We start from the raw sequence: 18,909 nt of genomic DNA, 5'->3' as shown, positions 1-18,909 counted from the left end.
AGGGCACATGCCAGAATTGCAGGCTTGATCTCCAGTAGGGGGCATGCAGGAGGCAGCTGATCAATGATTCTCTCTCATCATTGATGTTTCTCTCTCTCTTTCTCTCCCTCTTCCTTCTTCCCTGAAATCAATAAAAAAATATTTTGCTAAAGGCCCTAGCTGGTTTGGTAGTGGATAGAGCGTCGACCTCCGGACTGACGGGTCTCAGGTTCGATTCTGGTGAAGGTCACATGCCCAGGTTGTGGGCTCGATCCCCAATAGGGGGCAAGCACGAGGCAACCAATTAATGATCCTCTCATCATTGATGTTTCTATCTCTCTCCCTCTCCCTTCCTCTCTGAAATCAATAAAAATATATTTAAAAAAAGAAAAACAGAACGTAAGACATTCTTTGTAGTGATTTCCTCTTCCTTGCTGTTTCCTGTACTGGAGGGTTATTTTGACAGGAAGGTGAAGTCTAGTATTTGAGGAAGTGAAATGTAGAGATATCTGAAAATATGTCTGCATTCTAGGTATTAGCCCACTGTTCTGTGTATTATATACACTTTTCTCCATTGGCACAAGTAATTATTTTAAAAGTTGTCATTTGTATCTATCATGAAGCTCTTTTAGTGCCACCAACAAATACACATTTTGGTCAACACTGTCCTCATTGGAAAACAGGCAAGGAAAGAATTCAACTACTTTATTCCATTGAAGAAAATATTCCAGCAACTACATCTAATATGTTCCATGAAGGTCAGGAAATTTGAAGATAGCTGGCACAGAATGCCATGCTGCAAAGACCCTCTTTTAAGAAAGGTTACTTGCCAAACCGGTTTGGCTTAGTGGATAGAGCGTCTGCCTGAGGACTGAAGGGTCCCAGGTTCGATTCCGGTCAAGGGCATGTACCTCGGTTGCGGGCACATCCCCAGTAGGAGGTGTGCAGGAGGCGGCTGGTCGATGTTTCTCTCTCATCGATGTTGCTAACTCTCTATCCCTCTCCCTTCCTCTCTGTAAAAAAATCAATAAAATATGTTTTTAAAAAAAAAAAAAAAAGAAAGGTTACTCTTCATGTTGATTGCACAATGAAAAGATAAGGCTACTGGAAAGATTCCACTCTCTCAATAAATACTCAGCATTAAAAATAGATTAGCTCAGTGGGCATGGCTCAGTGGTTGAGCAACCTATGAACCAGGAGGTCACGGTTTGATTCCCAGTCCAGGCATATGCCTGGGTTGTGGGCTCGATCCCCAGTGGGGGGTGTGCAGGAGGCAGCCAATCAATGATTCTCTCTCATCATTGAGGTTTCTATCTCTTTCTCCCTCTCCCTTCCTCTCTGAAATTAATAAAAGTATATTTATATTAAAAAAAAGATGAACTGAAGTGTTTTAATTAGAAATGTTTTTTCCCCCACAAAACCCAGAAGGTTCCAAAATTAATCTTACTGAGAGAATTAAAGTAATATATTTATTGCTTGAAAAAAGCAATGCAAAGTATTTATTTATTAGAGTAGCCATGCATGAGAACTCACCAATGATGTTATCACACATGGAGAAAAGTATGCAGGATTCTGATTTACCACATAAGCTTGGGTAAAGAGGGAGGGCCAGTGCAGGAAGACCCTATGAATAGATAATATACAGCACCTGAATTTGCACAATACTTCTGGGGCAAAACTTTGGTGGCTTAACGTCATAATATTTACAGTTGAGAAGGGTATTTTCATTGGCTACTGGAAGCCTGAATGCCTCACTTATGAATGCCTTTTGTATTAAGTGACACACAGTTATGGAGCGGCAGCTGCTCTGTAGCAACTACAGACAGGCCCCGGGTTACACTGGACTCGACGTACGTTCTTTCGTGGTTACGTCACCATCTCCCATTTACTTATTTAAAAAAAAGTCCCGCCATTTCAATGTATGTACATATGTGCTTTATTTTTTTATTATTTATTTACCACAAGTAAAGGTCAGGAATTGTTATATTTCTTTAAAATTTTTTTTACTGCTGTGTACGTGCTCCATGACACATGCACAGCAGGAATGTGTTATACACAGTGAGTGACGTAGGTGCTCATGCGGGTGGGTTCCGACTTACGGCGAAAATCGAGTTATGTGGCGCCGCAGGAACGGATCTCCGCCCTAACCCGAGGACCTACTGTATTTAATTGCATTTTTTTGACATTCTGGGCATACAATGCCAGAGCATCATTTTACAAACTGACTTAAACCCCAGGGATTGAGTGAGTGTATACATAGGCTATTCTTCCAATTAAATATATTATCTGTATACGCACATAATATAGAAATCCAGATTTTTAAATCATAAACTAGAGAATGGTTAAATGTTCTTAACTTAGCAAAAATGTTTACCCAAGACTCACCCTTTAGACATCAATCTCTTCAACTGGTTTTAACATGATTCCGCTTGCTTTATTATCAAATTTTCTAATTACAGGAGTCATAGGACCTGAAGGGTAACTTTTATAAGTTTTTATGAACTCCAGTCTGTTCCCAGTAATATACAGTTAAAGAATGAAGAAGAGCTACAGAAACCCTCCAAGTATATAATCTCTGTTTAACCAACCACCTCATCGTTTTATGAGTTGCAAAACAACAAAAAAAATTTTTTTTGGCTTTTCTTTTCTTTTCTTTTCCCAAACATCCTCTTGGAATGTTTCTACTGGGAAATGAAATTGTCCAAGGAGGAAAGAAAATGCAACCAATTGTTTTGAATTGCTATCTGTGCATAAAGAAACCAAAACAGTGAAACTCATTTTAAAAGTCTATTTTTAAAGTGAAAGTTGCTAATTGATATTAATTCAGTTTCATTTTTAAAATTGGAAGAACTTTAACTTGGGTTACAAGGCTGCTGCTCTTATCAGAAGTTGTAAGGGCCCCTGAAGTAGAAATGAGGGGATTTTAAAATACCATCTTAGATGGCCAAATCACTATAAATGAAGATAGGCAATTATTCAGATTTTTTAAAAGTCTTATTGAAAGGTACTAAGTTTTAAAATAAGAAGTCAGAAATTTAACTTTTATATTGAAGGAAGAAAATGATGCTCAAAGTCACACAAAGGCTGCAGGGTTTACAAACTCAATGCCTTTGGGGCTGGAAGGAAATGAGTGAAGGGGTGTATCCATTAAAATGGAAGGGGTATATCCCATTAAAATGAATAGCCCTCATGGCCGGTGTTCGCAGTGGTTAGAGTACTGGCTAGCACACGGAGTTGTCTCGGATTTGATTCCCAGTCAAGGGGGTGTACCTGGGCTTGCAGGTTCGATCCCCAGACACAGTTGGGTATATGTGGGAGGCAACCAATCAATGTCTCTCTCTCTCTCTCTCTCTCTCTCTCTTCCTCCCTCTTTCCTTCCCTTCCACTCTCTCTAAAAATCAATGGAAAATATATCCTCAGGTGAGGATTAACAAAAAATAAAATATGGATAGCTGTGCCCTGGCTCAGTTGAATGTCGTCTCATGCTTCAAAAATGTTGCCATGCCCTAACTGGTTTGGCTCAGTGGATAGAGCGTCGGCCTGCGGACTCAAGGGTCCCAGGTTCGATTCCGGTCAAGGGCATGTACCTTGGTTGAGGGCACATCCCCAGTGGGGAATGTGCAGGAGGCGGCTGATCGGTTTCTCTCTCATCAATGTTTCTAACTCTCTATCCCTCTCCCTTCCTCTCTGTAAAAAATCAATAAAATATAAAAAAAAATGTTGCCAGTTTTCCCCAGCCAGTGTTGCTCAGTGGTTGAGCATCGACCTATGAACCAGGAGGTCACAGTTCGATTCCCGGTCTGGCCACATGCCTGGGTTGTGGGCTCAATCCCCAGTGTGGGGCATGCAGGAGGCAGCCTATTAATGATTCTCTCTCATTATTGATTTTTCTCTCTCCCCCTACCTTCCTCTCTGAAATGAATAAAAATATATTTTTTAAATGTTGCCCATTTGATCCCCAGTAGGGGTCATGCAGGAGGCAGCCGATAGATGTTTCTTCCTCTCTCTCCCTCCTTCCCTCTCCCTCTCTCTCACTAAAGTCGATAAAAACATATATATATGAATAGCTGCCATTCAGACCCAGCCAACTGCACTCCCAGGCAGGAATGTGAGCCCAGTGTTGAAAATCTTCCAATTTTACAGATAATCATGCAAAAACTTTCCATTTTTAAATATTACACTTTTATTATAAAAATTTTAAGGAAAACAATCCTGGTTAGGAAGAGGGGTCAAAAAATCTGTAAGCCACACATGGGCCGGCAGTATGTTGACATGTGGACTAATCTTCCAAGTGCCAGTCTAGTTCTAATCTAATATTACTACTTGGTATAAATATATTGAAATAAAATGCTTAGCATTCCCTAGGAGATTCAACATTAGAAATATAAGCCACTCCTGGAAATAAGCTTTGGACCTAGAAATGATGTTGGACTGTTAATGGGAAAAGTGGGAAGAAAAGACATGGTGGGACTATACAAATTTTAGAAAGAAAACGAATACCTCCATTATCTTGTTGGGACTTGCAAAGTTAAATAGTAGGTTCTTATTTTTATACCTAAACCTTGAATGTTAGAATGGGCTGCATTACATAATGCAGCATGGAAAAATGATCATTGGTTAAAGTATAGTTTCTGGCCCTGGCCAGTGTGGTTCAGTTGATTGGAGCATTGTCCTGTAGACCAAGAGGTAGTGGGTTCGATTTCCAGTCAGGGCACATACCCAGGTTGCAGGTTCAATCCCCAGTTGGGGTGGGTGCAAAGGCAACCGATCGATGTTTTTCTCTCTCTCAAATCAATTTTTTTTAAAAGTATGGTTTCTGGATCTTGTTACTAGGTATTAAGCTCTTTGGAAAATACCATCATACTTCTGAAAAAAAATTCAAGAAAAGCAACAAGAAAATAATAAAGCATACTGATAATTAGGATTAAATATGATTGCCAAATGTCAGAAATATTTTCTTTAGAAATGATGTGCTAGTACCATTAGTTACTAAGGGTCTGGTTGATTAAAACTGAAATGAAATTTAACTGGCTACAGTCAAGCACCACTTTAAAAGGTAAGTCATTTGGACCAGTTCATTCTGAAAAAGAGTGTTACTCCCTTTCCTTTCTCACTTGTGATCCAGATAAAACAGATATCTGATTTGTCTGAACAGTGTATTTTTTAAAAAATACAAAAAATCTATTTTATAACCTTTAAACTCTACCCAAACTGTTATGTTCAGGTCCACTTAAATACATACACTTTTTTTTTTTCTTAAATTCCAGGAGTTAAGACACAAGCCCATAGGGGTGTGTGGCCATCACAGGCCCATCAATTAACTCCCGGCTGTTGTAGGACTGTTGTGAGGTGGGTGGGTCTCTGACCTACACTTAACAGCTGTCAGCTTTTAACAGTCTTCCCATGAGGAAATCTTTGCATTTTGTTCAAAACATTTGAACAAAACTCACCTCTGAACTAACAGAGATATGTTAAGGGGCACTTGGACTACGAGAAAATGGTTCTTATACAGTCTTCGCAGGCTGTCAGTCATCTAGACACAAGTGAGTCGGCATCCACTGTGTTCAGAAGGTAGAGTTCAGGCTGAACTGTCAATCCCACGTGGTACTAAGGACAAAAAGATGGAAAGGGTTAGACTGACTTATATTTAAATATTAAAACTGGCACTTAAGTATCTATAAATAGCATATCGATATAGGCCTTTTTTTTCAGTACTGCTACGTTTTTATTTCAGAAAAGAAATGGCTTACCGACACATAGTTTATAGTATTAAAAAAAAAATAGCTAGGAGCTGAAATAGTTAAGGATTGCGATAGTGCCAAATGTCCTTGGCACAGTTTGCACTTGTAACATACTTTGCCTAAGGATGGGTGCTTTTGATCAGGATATTAAGGGCAAATACACTGGCTGCTTTTCTATTTTAGTACTGTGTGTCAGAAATCAGTTTTCAAGTGGTTTAAATCCGAAGCCCCATTACCCTTTGGCACCCAAGCAAAGTCTTTCATTAAAAAACAAAACACACAAAACGGCTAAGAGAGAGGGAAATGACCTATGGTTCCAAACTGTTTGTCAGTCTGAATCAGAATCACTTCGCTGCTTTCAGAACACATGGCAGACCCTTCTCCTGGAGACCTGAATCCAGGTGGTTTGTGTTGGGATCTGTGATGCTGCATTAACTTGTTTTCTCTCTTCTCCATACACTGCTGGGTAATCACTGTCTCCTTTTAGCCCCACTGTCATTGCTCAGGGCCTTGGAAATGTTCTTGCCCCTTGGCACTGGCAGCCCGTGAATGAATGCAGAATGCAGACTGTAAATCCGCAGGAAGAAAACATTCCTGTTACAGTTGGAAAGGCACTGGAGTTGGGTTCAAGCTCCAACTCTGCCACTTCCCGTGACCTTGCGCAAGTCAGGTAGCCTTTCGGAGCCTTATCCCACTTATTTGTAAAATGGAAATAAATCCTATCTTTGCAAATTCCAAGTACATAATATGCCTCTCATGTTAGTGTTCAATAAGCATAATTTCTTTTAACACGTTACAGATTGCCCTGTATACCTCACAGGCTTGTGGTGACTGCCTAGAGAGGAGCCCAAATGGAGCCCAAGATAAAACTCGTCTCAATTAATGGGCTAGGAAATAGAGGCACACTGGCCTTGGGGCAGAAAAGCAGCTCTTCAGGGATAGCTCGTTTATTCACTTTAGGGCTTTACATCTCAGGGTTTCCTAATCAAGAGCCATTGATTGCCAGATATATTGACAATTCACTGCACCCTATTCTCAAATGAGCTAAGGTGGCGGGCCTCCTATGCAGTAAGCAAGGATTGCATTATGAGTCCTATGATCCCAGAGTGTATCACGTACAGAACTTCACTGGATAAGTCTGTCCTATTGCTCTGCAACGTTCAGAAATGGGGCTAAATGGCACATTGTCTGAAATATCCTCTCAGGGGCAGAGAAGTAATGCAAATGAGTAAACTTACTATTAGTTCTTAGCTACTGCTGGGGTCGGATCATAGAGGGCCTGCCCATTTTCTACACCTGCCAAAAACATTACTTTTTTTTTTTTAACTTAGCGCAGGCCAAACAAAATTAGCCTACCAGTTGGCAACTTCTGAGCTAAAACATATTTTAATACTAATCAGAGTATCAAGCAAATGCTTCCATGTGTTGATGTTTCTGGTGCTTTTAACCACGAAAACTTGGTGTCTTAAACTCACCTGAAGGGTGTACTGCATATTACGTGGGATGGTTTGGTAATGATAATGTAGGCCCTGTAGTTAAGCCATTCAAGTTCAAATGCCAATTGCCCTTTAGCAATTATAACTTGGGGAAGTTATTTTTTGCCTTTCAGTTGACTCATCTATATAGAAGTTATCCTCTTGTTATACGAATTAAATGAGATTATGAGTGCTTAGACCAGGATTAGCTCATAGTAATGTGTTAGCGGCTTTAAACATTCAGAAGCTAAGATGTCAAGAGAGGCTGACACATTCTGATTTACAGTCCTACCCAATGAAGGAGCAGAGAGTTCTAGAGGGCAATGTTAAAGGTTCTTGGGTCAACTGAGGATCTTCAGATTGTTATGCATCCTATTTTAGTTCTGAAAATAAACCCAAATTAAGAAGAGAGCTAAATGAGGTAGGACAACAGAGAGAACAAAACTCCCAGATTACTTCTACAGCATAACCTAAGTGTTTAGCTCTTGTAAGACTCAGAAAGCTTGCAACAGAAAAAGGGAAAATGAAGTTCTGGTGACCCTCTTGGGACAAATGAAATGCTGACTTAGATTTTCCCATCATGCATCTGGTGACAGGACAGGTAGTTCGCTGGGCCAGAACTTGTTTTTATTTTCACTAAATGTGGCCAATATTCCCATTTATATTGGGGCTGCCAAAATGCTCACTCTTTTATTTTTAATGTTTTTATTGATTTTATTTTTTATTTTTGCAAGGGAGAGGGATAGAGATAGAAACATCAAAAGAGAAACATGATGGATCAGCTGCCACCTCCACACCCCTTACTGGGAATTGAGCCCAAAACCGAGGCATGTGCCCCGACTAGGAATCGAACCAGTGACCTCTTGGTTCTTGGGTCAGTGCTCAACCACTGAGCCACACTGGCCAGGCTCACTCATTTTTTTAAGATAATTTTAGTTTCTCTTTTCAAATACTCCTACTTTTTATTGGAAGCATATACAGAATATAAATGCCTATTTCAATAGCGAAACAAGCCTACAGTTAGAAAAATGTTCAGTTTAGAGCAGAGAAAGGCAGAATAACAAGTTTCTTATTATTTAAATACTAGAGGCCCGGTGCATGAAAATCGTGCACTGGGGGAGAGGGGGTCCCTCAGCCTGGCCTATGCATTCTCACAGTCCAGGAGCCGTCAGTCAGACATCCTTGGTGCTGCTGCGGAGATGGGAGAGACTCCCGCCGCCACCACTGCACTCACCAGCCGTGACCCTGGCTTCTGGCTAAGCAGCACTCCCCCTATGGGAGTGCACTGACCACGAGGGGGCAGCTCCTGTGTTGAGCATCTGCCCCCTGGTGGTCAGTACGCATCATAGCGACAGGTAGTTCCACTGTTTGGTCGATTTGCATATTAGCCTTTTATTATATAGGATGGTAATGATGTGACCTTTAGCAATAGCAAAAATATTTGAGTAAGTGGGTAAACAGAAATTTGTGTTTGGTGTCTGCAATTCATCAAGTCTAAGGATTAACCTACTAGTATTTATTTCTCTTTCCCTTTTAAAGAGAGAATAAGAACAGAGTGGGCTTAATATGTCGTTCCAGGTGGTGGATGAAGTTTCGATATTTCAAAGTTCTCGAGATCTTTATTAATAAAGTATTTTTAAGGTTAAAAAAATACCCAGGAAACCAAATTGAAAAAAGAAAAATGTTTTTAATTACAAACCAAGTTTACATATTGTTAAATGGTCACTGAAAGCTCAGTTGTAACCACTCCTAACAGCACTAGCACAGCCTCTCAGGAGCCACACTACAGCTCTGCCTCGTCCCTGCTGATTCCTCGCAGGCTGGAGCAGCACAGTCATTTCATGACACATTTATGGAGAACACGGACTGACTGACATAAAGTACAACTGTATATCCTAAACCAGTGGTCAGCAAACTGTGGCTCGAGCCGTGAGTGTGGCTCTTCCACAAAATACCACGTGCAGGCTCGCACGTACAGTGCGATTGAAACTTCCTGGCCCATGCGCAGAAGTCGGTTTTTGGCCTGGGCAAGTCTATTTTGAAGAAGTACTGTTGATATTTGGCTCTGTTGACTAATGAGTTTGCCAACCACTGCCCTAAACATTCCACACAGAGACGCTGCCAAGACAATGCATGTGCTGGCACTAGAAAGCATGAAAGGTCTGCACACCGTGCACTGCAGCCGGAGTGCTGGTGAAGCACGCTATCTGAGAGGGTCAGATGGAACACAGCATGGGAGTTTTTAACACCGTGACATATTCCATACATGTATCATAAAGTACCATTTAATTGGGAAGAAATTTTCCATCATTGCAAGTTATAAATACAATGTTTAAAAGAAAACTGCCAATTTTTACCTGGACTTCTAAATATTTGTGAATCTGAGACTGACTGGGCCCACCCAGATTCAGGGCAAAGGTAAATGTTTCTGTACCATCTTTACAAAGAACTTTTTCATCAATTTGGCCCTCACCTACTATAGCCAGACCTACTGCAGCTTAAGGTGTCATTCTTCGATATCTTCTCAGAGGAACAGGATGGATATGAGGAGGAACATTTAGGGAAATTTGTCTTTCAGGATACTGTGCTCTACTACTTGAGCAGCTAAGATAAAGGTATGGTCAGTGAAACAGTAGTTTACCCTTAGTGACTTATAAAAGACAATCTATCCAGTCTGCACTTCTGACTGTGTGCAAAATATCAGCAGTAACGCTGTTAGTGTTCAAGTGAACAGAGAACATCAATCCACTGTATCTCCAGAAGGAAAGCCCCCCACCTCCCAAATAAGAAGTCCTTCGGTGCCATTCCCATTACTGTCCTCACCACGCCAACAGCTATAAGCGACTTGATGGTTTATCTGCGTCACACAAATGTGACTGATTTGAGGTAATCACACAGTCTCGGCCTCCATGGGTAAAAATGTCACAAGTGGCTGACGAGCAGCAGCTTCATGCTGAAGGGACCCATTTCCTCTGACTCCAGAGCGCCACCATCTGGTCTCAAAAAGTTTTCCCTCTGAGGGAGTGGCTGAAGAGAGAACTTCGCAACCACAGTGATACCCTACTGACTTGCTGAGAGAGAGCTTTGCATCGCTTAGGTCCACAGCTCCGAGGCTGCCTTGCAAGCCGTCCTGGGCACTTCAGGAAAACGTGATGGTGCTGGCAGGAGGTGGCTCTCAGGAATACACAGATGGTGCTTCTTCTCCTTTCAAGTCTTTTCTCCTTACCCCAAAGCCTCATGAGAACTTCAGTTTATAAATGCTACCGTCTTTCTCCATCACCACCCCCCTGGAGGAGGAGGTGAAGGTTTTACACTAAATGTGCTTGAAAGTAAGTGTCAAGAAAGCTGTGTATTAACATAAAAGTGATTCAAGTCAGGACTCCCCAGAAAATCCTGGTAAGTGTTCAATCTCTGAGGAAAATCTTCTAAGTGATTTTCAAGGTGATTAGTAACCACCACCTACAGGTGAGTTTTGCTATTTGTCCATTTATCACCTTTATGTTTTTTACCCCTCTTAACTTCCACTGAGAAATTTAAAGTAGAAATAAACTGAAAGAATTCTAAACCTGATAAAGGTGGCGGTCTCACAATTCTACATTTAATATGGATAAAACCACTCTAGTTGAGATTTTACTTTTTATAATTAAAATAATTGAAAGGGTATGCATAAGTATTTCTCAGCCTTTTAAAATCCATTATCTTTTAATAAACAAATCTGCATACCCATTGTGTACTTTTGTTATGAAATGTACTGCATTTTCCAGTTCTTTTTAACATACAGCCTAGTTAAGAATCATGCATAGAGATTTATCTCTCAAAGGATAAAATAAGCTGGCTCTTCAGCAGCTCAAGAGTTAGTGTTAAAATGACAGCAGCAAATAGTCAGCTTTTCAAAGACCCAGTTCCCAGGTTAGGAGGTCAGGAAGAAAAATATCCATCTTTCATACATATGTGAGTCTTTCACAACGAACGGGGGAATCCTAAACGCAGTCTGTGCAACAGCACATACTTCTGGCTATGTTCACACAGTAAACCATAGAAACACACTGGCTCTGATGGCTACCTGGATCAGACCGACTGACCCAGTGTCTACTTAGTATAGTCATCGGTGGCTTCTTCAGTCAGGACTTTAGAGGTGCTTACCGTGCGCCCACAATCCAGGCAGGACATGCCCAAAGCAATCATACATTGCCAAATCTGAAAGAGAAAACAGAGCCGCATTCACCAACCTCTCTGGAGAGACCTCTTGCCCACCGTGACTGCTCAAAACTGGGCTCCTCAGATGCAAACCTGCTCTCTTCTGTAAACATCCATTTGCCTGTCTTCTATCACCAAGTCATTCTCCAAACCCCACAACCCCTTCAAAACATCCTGGAATCTCCTTCTTCGGCCAGGTTTTTCCATACGAGTGACAATGCTGAGCTCCCTCTGCTCCTACTGCTGGGTGCCTGCAGTTCGTTTCTTTTATTGGACTTGGAGTTCCCTAAAGACCACTTTTCTTCATGAGGAGGGGCATGATGACAGACTAATACAACTGAATAGTCTCTGAAACTGCTCTATGAAGTGTATGTTTGGAGCTAAACAGCAGTAACCCATTCTAGCCTTAAAAACAGTCCTCAGAATCTCAAGAGTCTCGGCTGCCTGAGGACACCGAGGCACCTTCATGACCTGCATGAAGGAAGGCTTCCCTTACCTTCTACAGCAAATTTTAAAAACCATTCCTGCCAAGGACATATTCAGTTACTTGGATTTCCTCAGAGTAGGTCCCTATAATATATAGGGTCAGCATGATTTTAGTGTGCCTAAAGTTTACTGAGAGCAAAAGAAAGGGATGTATCAATTCAGGACATCGTTTTTCAACATTCACTAAAGTGATTTTTCTCAATCAAGCATGGGGACTAGGTTAACTGTTACAAGATCAGCAACGAGTTTCCAGCCTCCGTCCTAACCATCCTCTCCAGCAGATACGGCACAAGTTCTGCCGACCCTGGTCCTCAACCCCTGTGTTTCAGAGAAACCTGCACAGAAGAGGGAGGTGGATGTGTTGTTGCTGCTATAGTCATTTTTCATTAATATACATAATGCTATAGGAGATTTGGAAAATATAGAAAAAATATATCCATAATCCCATCATCTTAAAATCAGTATTACCATTTTAATATAATTGACTCTAGAATTTTGAAAAAATTTTTATTATCTGGGTACACATAATTCTGCATTCCTTTTCTATGTGGTTTTATAACCATCACTTTTTAATAATTCTAAAATAATTCAATGTGAGAATGAAACTTTTTATTTACTTCCTTACTGGACAGCTAATAAGTAGCAGAGCTGAGCAGGGCTGTGAACCCACATGATCCACCCCACAGCTCTGAAACCACACCGCACAGCCTCCGTCTCCAGCCCCGTTTTGTTCCACACTCTGCTTTCCAGACCGAGCCTCTTTGTTTAGCTCCTACACTCTCCTGTTAGGAATTATTAAGAATGGAAACTAAGCAGAAGTGACAGGAATAGAAAGATGATAGCTCTTAGGAACCAAATTTTATGGTTAAAAATACTGTTTAACCAAAAAAGTGTGTGTGTGTGTGTGTGTGTGTGTGTGTGTACAGTTTAACCATAGCTGACTTAACAATTTCATGTAAATTATCTCAATAACCTGAAGACAGATTGCTAGATGCTCCTTTGGGTGCTTCCTGGATGTTAGTCAGCCCCACACTGCTGACTAACTTATGCCCCTGCCCCCTCCCAACTGGACTTACCAAGTAAAACACGAAGCTCAGATAAGCCACACTGACCACAGCAGCCACCACATACAGAACCATATGCCCAAGACTCTGGACATAAATCACGACAAAGTACATGTTGATAGAGCAGATGACAAAGACCAAGATCCCGCCTGCAACCTTCCAGCCTCTGTAAAAGAATCAGCACCGTCACTGTGAACAGCCCGACCTGTCCACAACAGTAGGGCGCTGCATCTTGCGGGGCAGACAGGGCAGGAGTAAGAAGCATTTCAAACAGGTGTGCTCCCCCTCCTGGGAGCATGTCCACGCCTTTCCTTCCCCTCTCAGCTTCCCCCTCAGGCGTGCATCCCCTAACTCTAAGGGACCCCAAGAGACTTGCAACCAGGGGAGCAATGGGCAGCAGCAGCTCCTCCCAGACAAACCCCCTACACCTGTCTCCAAGGCCCCCTTTTCTCTGACTTCTAGTGAGTCAGGGCCACCCCACCCCGCCTAGGTTCTCTCCTGTTGCTTCTTCCATCCTAAGCCCTTCCTTGTTTCACTGTCCCCAGCTTTAATAAATGTACTCTTTAAAAAAAAGAACTAAAAATAATTACCCCAGATTTGGTTAAATAAGCCAAAATTAGACAAAGAGAGAGGAAAAAATACTATCAAATAACCTCTATTATTCAAGTCCCTAAAAACGCAACAAGTCATGAGTGTCCCTAGAGATCCAACAAGTAATTTCAACTACTCTCATATCTGTTAAAGATGTGCATGTAAGGTAATAGCTTATACCGTTCTTATTCAGGTATTTAGCATGGAATTAAGTTGCTTAACACTTCAGCCCTGGCTGGTGTGTCTCAGGTGGTTGGGCATCGTCCTGTGCACTGAAAGATGCCTGGGTTATAGGCTCAATCCCCAGTAGGGGGCGTGCGGGAGGCAGCCAATTGATGTTACACTCTCACATTGGTTTCTCTCTCTCTCCCTTCCACTTTTTCTAAGCTAAAGATTAAGGGGGCAGTGCTAGCAACCACCCCTCCAGCCCCTATGACTCCGTTTTTGACTGGCCTTAATGAAGATATCCTCCCCACACACAGCTTTGGGGAACTGAGAGGAGCACACTCACATTCCATTGGCAAAGTCACTCATTACTGGCCGCAAGCTCGTAAACGTGAGGATGGGTATGAGAGCAAAGGGAAGCTGGAAAAGAAAAAACTAAGATCAGATGGGGCTGCTGGGGGTCCCTGGGTCACCCCAGAGAGTAGCACTGTTAGTGAAAGGGAAACACAAACCCTGCCTCAATTGCCCTATGAAAAATTATTCCTATCATCCCAAATGCCAAGCATTATGTTGAAATCTGCACAGCTGTCATTAACATCAATTATGATCATAAGGTTCTTTACAAATACTTGTTTCTGCCTTGTCTTAGCCTGCTTAGGACCTAGCAGTGTATTAAATATGTCATTTAATACTTTCTTGGCTTAATGAATAATAATTTGTGTCCTATATGTAATTATAATTTATAATTCCCATTCAACAGGCTTTAAAAAAACCAAGTCATTTCTAAAAACCTTTTAGATGCCAGGGATTTCATATATATTTACTGCAGACCAAGACCATGCCTCTCTCTTCCTCTAAATTTTCCCCAACCCCAGACACTAGGCTTGGTACCTAGGGCAGCCCATAATGCTCCCTCACCTGTAAGCTCTGCAGAACATTGAGGAAGTCATTCATCCCGGTCAGATGCTCTACATCTTGGAAGACAGCAACAAGCAGAGTCGGGATAATGGCAATAGAGCGGGTCAGAATCACTCGGGCAAAGCGTGACCATCTTAGGTTCAGGAATCCCTGGAAGAAAGCACAGGGCAGGATGAGTGTCTTTTAGTTTAGGAAACTAAAAAGTTTTGGAGAGATTCAGGAAGACCTTAAAAGCATGGGATTAATAAGTAACAAAAGGCCAATTTCCCCTTCCTCTAGTGAATACCAGTCAAAGCAGCACCTACCTCCATGACAAACTGGCCAGAATAGGTTCCTGTCATGGTGGAGCTCTGCCCTGCGGCCAGGATCCCCACGGCCCAGATGTAGAGTGCAGCAGGCCCGAAGTAACATCCCAGCACAATACCCTGGGGGGGAGGAGGGTGGGGAGAAGCAGGTGTGTGTTAGGGAACTGCTTAGACGATACCCGAAACAGCATGTCTCTCCTCTTTCCTCTGCACCCACCTAAACCAAGGGCTGTGCAGGGCACTGTCCCAGAAGCTCAACTCAGTCCTCAGTTCATTCTAAAGCTTTCAACCGAAATGTTGCTGGATGGTCCTTCTTTCCTTAGCCTAGTCCTTTCTCTTCTCCAAGCTCCTAAAGCCTTCATCCTCAACCTACACCTGAAATATTAATAAAATAAAGTCTACGCTATATTTTCCAAATTATACTGCTTAACACACTATTTTAGAAGATAATAGGAGTGAAAAGAAAGGTAAAAAAATTTGGGAAATGCTACATACATACATATTCTACCCCTGGAGGTTCACAATGTAACCAATATAAAAGGGACTGAGCCCCAATGAAGACCAGTTTACTAGGTACACTTTCTTCAACTGCACCAATTAACATCTGGTAGAACACTCTACTATCAGCACAAGTTTGGGAACTGCTGAAACAATTCACTTTTTTAGCTGATCCTTTATTCTTTCTATGTAGTCCAAAATGGTTGCCTAGCATCTGGCCCTCTGAAATAAATGACTCTCCACAGGGAGATATGCTCAGCTCTGAAGCGAACCTACAGAAAAGACCAGCTACTAGGCCAAGAATAGTGATCCAGGGGCAAAGAACATGAATCTGGATGGTTTACCCCTTTGAAGATGTCCACAGCCAGTGTTGAGTTATCATCAGGAATAAGGCCAGTATGGGGACTGCTGCTATTTTTACAGACTTCAATCTGGAAAAGAAAGCAGTTTAGGAGCAACTTTTATTTTCGAGGCATAGGCCAGAGAAGAAGCGCTCTCCCACAGATCACACACACGTCATCTATGCTACACAGCCTGGAGGCAAGACTGGATACTTCAGGCTGTGATGGGGCAGACACTGGGGGCAAGTTCCACTTGTGCTCTTCCTCCACAATCTTTTTTTTTACTGATTTCAGAGAGAGGAAGGGAGAGGGAGGGAGAGATAGATGATGAGAAAGAATGATGACCAATGATGAGAAAGAATCATTGATCGGCTGTTTCCTGCACTTCCCCTACTGGGGATCAAGCCCACTACTCAGGCATGTGCCCTTGACTGGAATCAAACCCGGGACTTTTCAGTTCACAGGCTGACGCTCTATCCACTGAGCCAAACCGGCTAGGGCCCTCCATAATCTTTCTGCACCCCCATGTCATCAAAAAGATTTACTGAGTTAGAGTGTGCACTGTTGGGTCATTTTAAATGACAGGAAGAGAGGACCCTTAAGAAGGCTTCAAATAGGAGAGGACAACCAGAACAGGGAGTCCTTAGTCAAAGCAGAGCCAGGAGTCTGAGGTCCTATACATGGGAAGCAAAGTGGTGATCAGAATTGGATAGGCAAGCAGGAACTGAGAAGACAGAATTCAAAATGACAAACAGAAACTATTGCCAGGACAGACTGTTTTGTTTGTTGCCTCCTCCCTACCTGTACTCAATCACCAAATGGCAGGACTGGCAAGCAGACTGTCAGTTGATAAACAGGAAACAAAAGACTAAAGAGATGTGAAGCCACTAACAAAATAGCACAAGGCAATCTTTAGTCTGGGGCGATCTCCCTTCTGAGGCAAAAGCAAGGGGAAAAGAGTGTAGGCTTTCAGCCCCCAGGCTGCACACGCTGACTAGTGCAGTGACTTAGGGGACAGTATTGAGGCCACAGATCTACTGTCATAGATCCAAGTCATTGTCATATTTTCCTACCCCATTCCGACCTCCACATTACCCTCACATTCACTCCCACTCAGGACCCTGGCTTACTCACCACCTGCTGGTGGGTTTTCTCAAAAAATGCTTCGGCAAAGACTGAGACGACAAAAACATTGATGATGAAGGAAACAAAGAGAGCAATGCAGGATTCAATGAAAAAGTACTTATTGGCTTCTCGAACTTCCTGCTTTTTGGCTCGGTTTACCTGTCTGGACTGGAGAGAAAATAGCAGTAGTCATTTTTTTTAAACTATTTGGAACAAGTTTCCTTGTAATATTTCATGAGTCCAGAGACAACTGAAAGATTTAGAGGGCAACAACTGACCAGATGAAATGTGAGAGAATCGCTTACATCCGTGTTCCCTAAGAACTTCGTGACCCTTGGATGACATTACACATTCCTCAAACAGGTAACAGAAGCTAAGTGAGCTCTCAGTTATTGTGGCTGGAAGAACCAAACACACAAGCAAAAAAACCCAAGCTGTCCTAGCAAGTGCATAACCTTAATTATGAAGGTCTCTGAAATTTCCCAGAAAACCATTGTGTAAGACTGCCTGGTAAAAGGTTAGTGGGACTCTTTACCCCTGACCTCCTCTAGGCCGCTCAGGACTCTGAGATTAAAACACAAGAGACTTGTGCACTTTCAGACCTTTTATGAACGACTTTAGTTCCAGTTTCTGTGGGGTCAGTTATCTCTGGTCATAAAACAGAGTCCAGGTGTGTGGGGTTTGTAAGCGTCTAACCATGGAAAACACCTTGCTCCTTCCAGTTCTAACAGTTGTAAACTAAGTGCATGCCCCTTGCAACCAAAGGAAAACATCTCATGACCTATCTCGGAGTCCAGTGAGGTAAGGGCCTTGCTCACCTTGACTAAGGCGGAATGCAGGTACATGTTGTGTGGCATGATGACAGCTCCCACGATGCCCACAGCCTGCTGGATCTGTGGGGTGCCGCAGCCTGAACAGGATGGCAGGAACATGCCCTTGAGCACCTTGCTCTGGTTGGGTCGCACTGTAATATACTACACACCAACATCACAACTATTAGCTTGTACTGGACTATAAGACCGAGGGAGTAACAGCACAAGGAAACACTCGGCGTCCTTTCCTCCTTTCCTTATAACCCCTTCTTCAACAACTACCTAGAATAACGAGGAATACAGAACCATCGGAAACCAAGCCGCAGAAGGCGCTTGCTGCCAGAGATCAGAGAATTCAACACTGGGGTCCCTGGATATTTTACCTCATATTTTAGATACACAAAATAGACATGTAGAAAATGTAATTAATATTCTAAAGAAATGAAATAGCTGAGCTCTAGCCGGTTTGGCTCAGTGGGTAGAGCGTTGGCCTTCGGACTGACGGGTCCAGGTTTGCTTCTGGTCAAGGGCATGTACCTCAGTTGCAGGCTTCCAGCCCTGGTCAGAGGCATGTGGGAGGCAACCAATCAATGTGTCTCTCTCACATAGGTGTTTCTCTCTGTCTCTCCCTCTCCTTTCCACTCTCTCTACAAATCAATGGAAAAAATATCCCTGAGTAAGAATTTAAAAAAAAAATGAAATGGCTGCTAAGGGCCTTATTGATATTAATTTCACAATAACTTCTATGAGACAGACCAAGAATACAGTCAATTCTTAATTATCCCCACTTATGTCTCTGATCAGCTATATTCATCTAAAAATCAGTGATTGCCACTAGCATAAGCTGACTCATTCATAACACTTTTCACACATACTTTTTCCTGGTCCAGCATTTCTCTTGAAAGCCTTAGACCAAGCTGTATAACCTACTCATAGATTAGATATATTTTTAAAAGTCTAGCCATGCCAATAAACAGCTATCAGTTAAACCAGATATAGAAAAGGGCTGTTAAGGCATATAATGGTACTGATTCCTCGGAGTGTCTGGGTTGGGGCACAAACCAGGAAGCATCCACTACATCCCCTACAGTTGCAATGCAGAAAAGTTCAAGCTGCAGTTGGTATAAACCAGAATGAGCAAAAACAGAGCCCTCTAAGTTAACAGCCAAGAAGCACCCTATAACATCCTCTCTAACCCTCTCCAAAGCTATT

At 42.2% G+C, this 18,909-nt stretch overlaps 1 protein-coding gene across 13 annotated transcripts in view; it reads right to left on the bottom strand.

Moving 5' to 3' along the window:
* SLC11A2 (solute carrier family 11 member 2) overlaps positions 1-18,909 on the bottom strand; it is a 45,703-nt gene that overhangs the window by 4,067 nt on the left and 22,727 nt on the right. For 7 of the 13 annotated variants that reach the window (XM_036296852.1, XM_036296858.1, XM_036296857.1 and 4 more), the window contains 9 exons: positions 17,704-17,859; positions 16,895-17,053; positions 15,764-15,850; positions 14,922-15,041; positions 14,617-14,766; positions 14,045-14,118; positions 12,955-13,108; positions 11,339-11,392; positions 4,139-5,586 (listed from right to left, as the gene is read on the bottom strand). In XM_036296852.1, coding sequence (XP_036152745.1) covers positions 5,509-5,586; positions 11,339-11,392; positions 12,955-13,108; positions 14,045-14,118; positions 14,617-14,766; positions 14,922-15,041; positions 15,764-15,850; positions 16,895-17,053; positions 17,704-17,859 — 1,032 coding nt within the window. In that variant the 3' untranslated portion in view covers positions 4,139-5,508. Of the gene's footprint in view, positions 1-1,588; positions 1,604-4,138; positions 5,587-11,324; positions 11,393-12,950; positions 13,109-14,044; positions 14,119-14,616; positions 14,767-14,921; positions 15,042-15,763; positions 15,851-16,894; positions 17,054-17,703; positions 17,860-18,909 lie in introns of those variants that run through there. The other 6 variants (XR_004965698.1, XR_004965699.1, XR_004965700.1 and 3 more) reach the window with 6 other exon arrangements.

The sequence above is a fragment of the Myotis myotis genome, unplaced genomic scaffold, assembly GCF_014108235.1.
Source record: "Myotis myotis isolate mMyoMyo1 unplaced genomic scaffold, mMyoMyo1.p scaffold_m19_p_3, whole genome shotgun sequence".
NCBI lineage: Eukaryota > Metazoa > Chordata > Mammalia > Chiroptera > Vespertilionidae > Myotis > Myotis myotis.
Note: the sequence above shows the minus strand (reverse complement) of the source record. Positions and strands in the feature narration are given on the sequence as shown.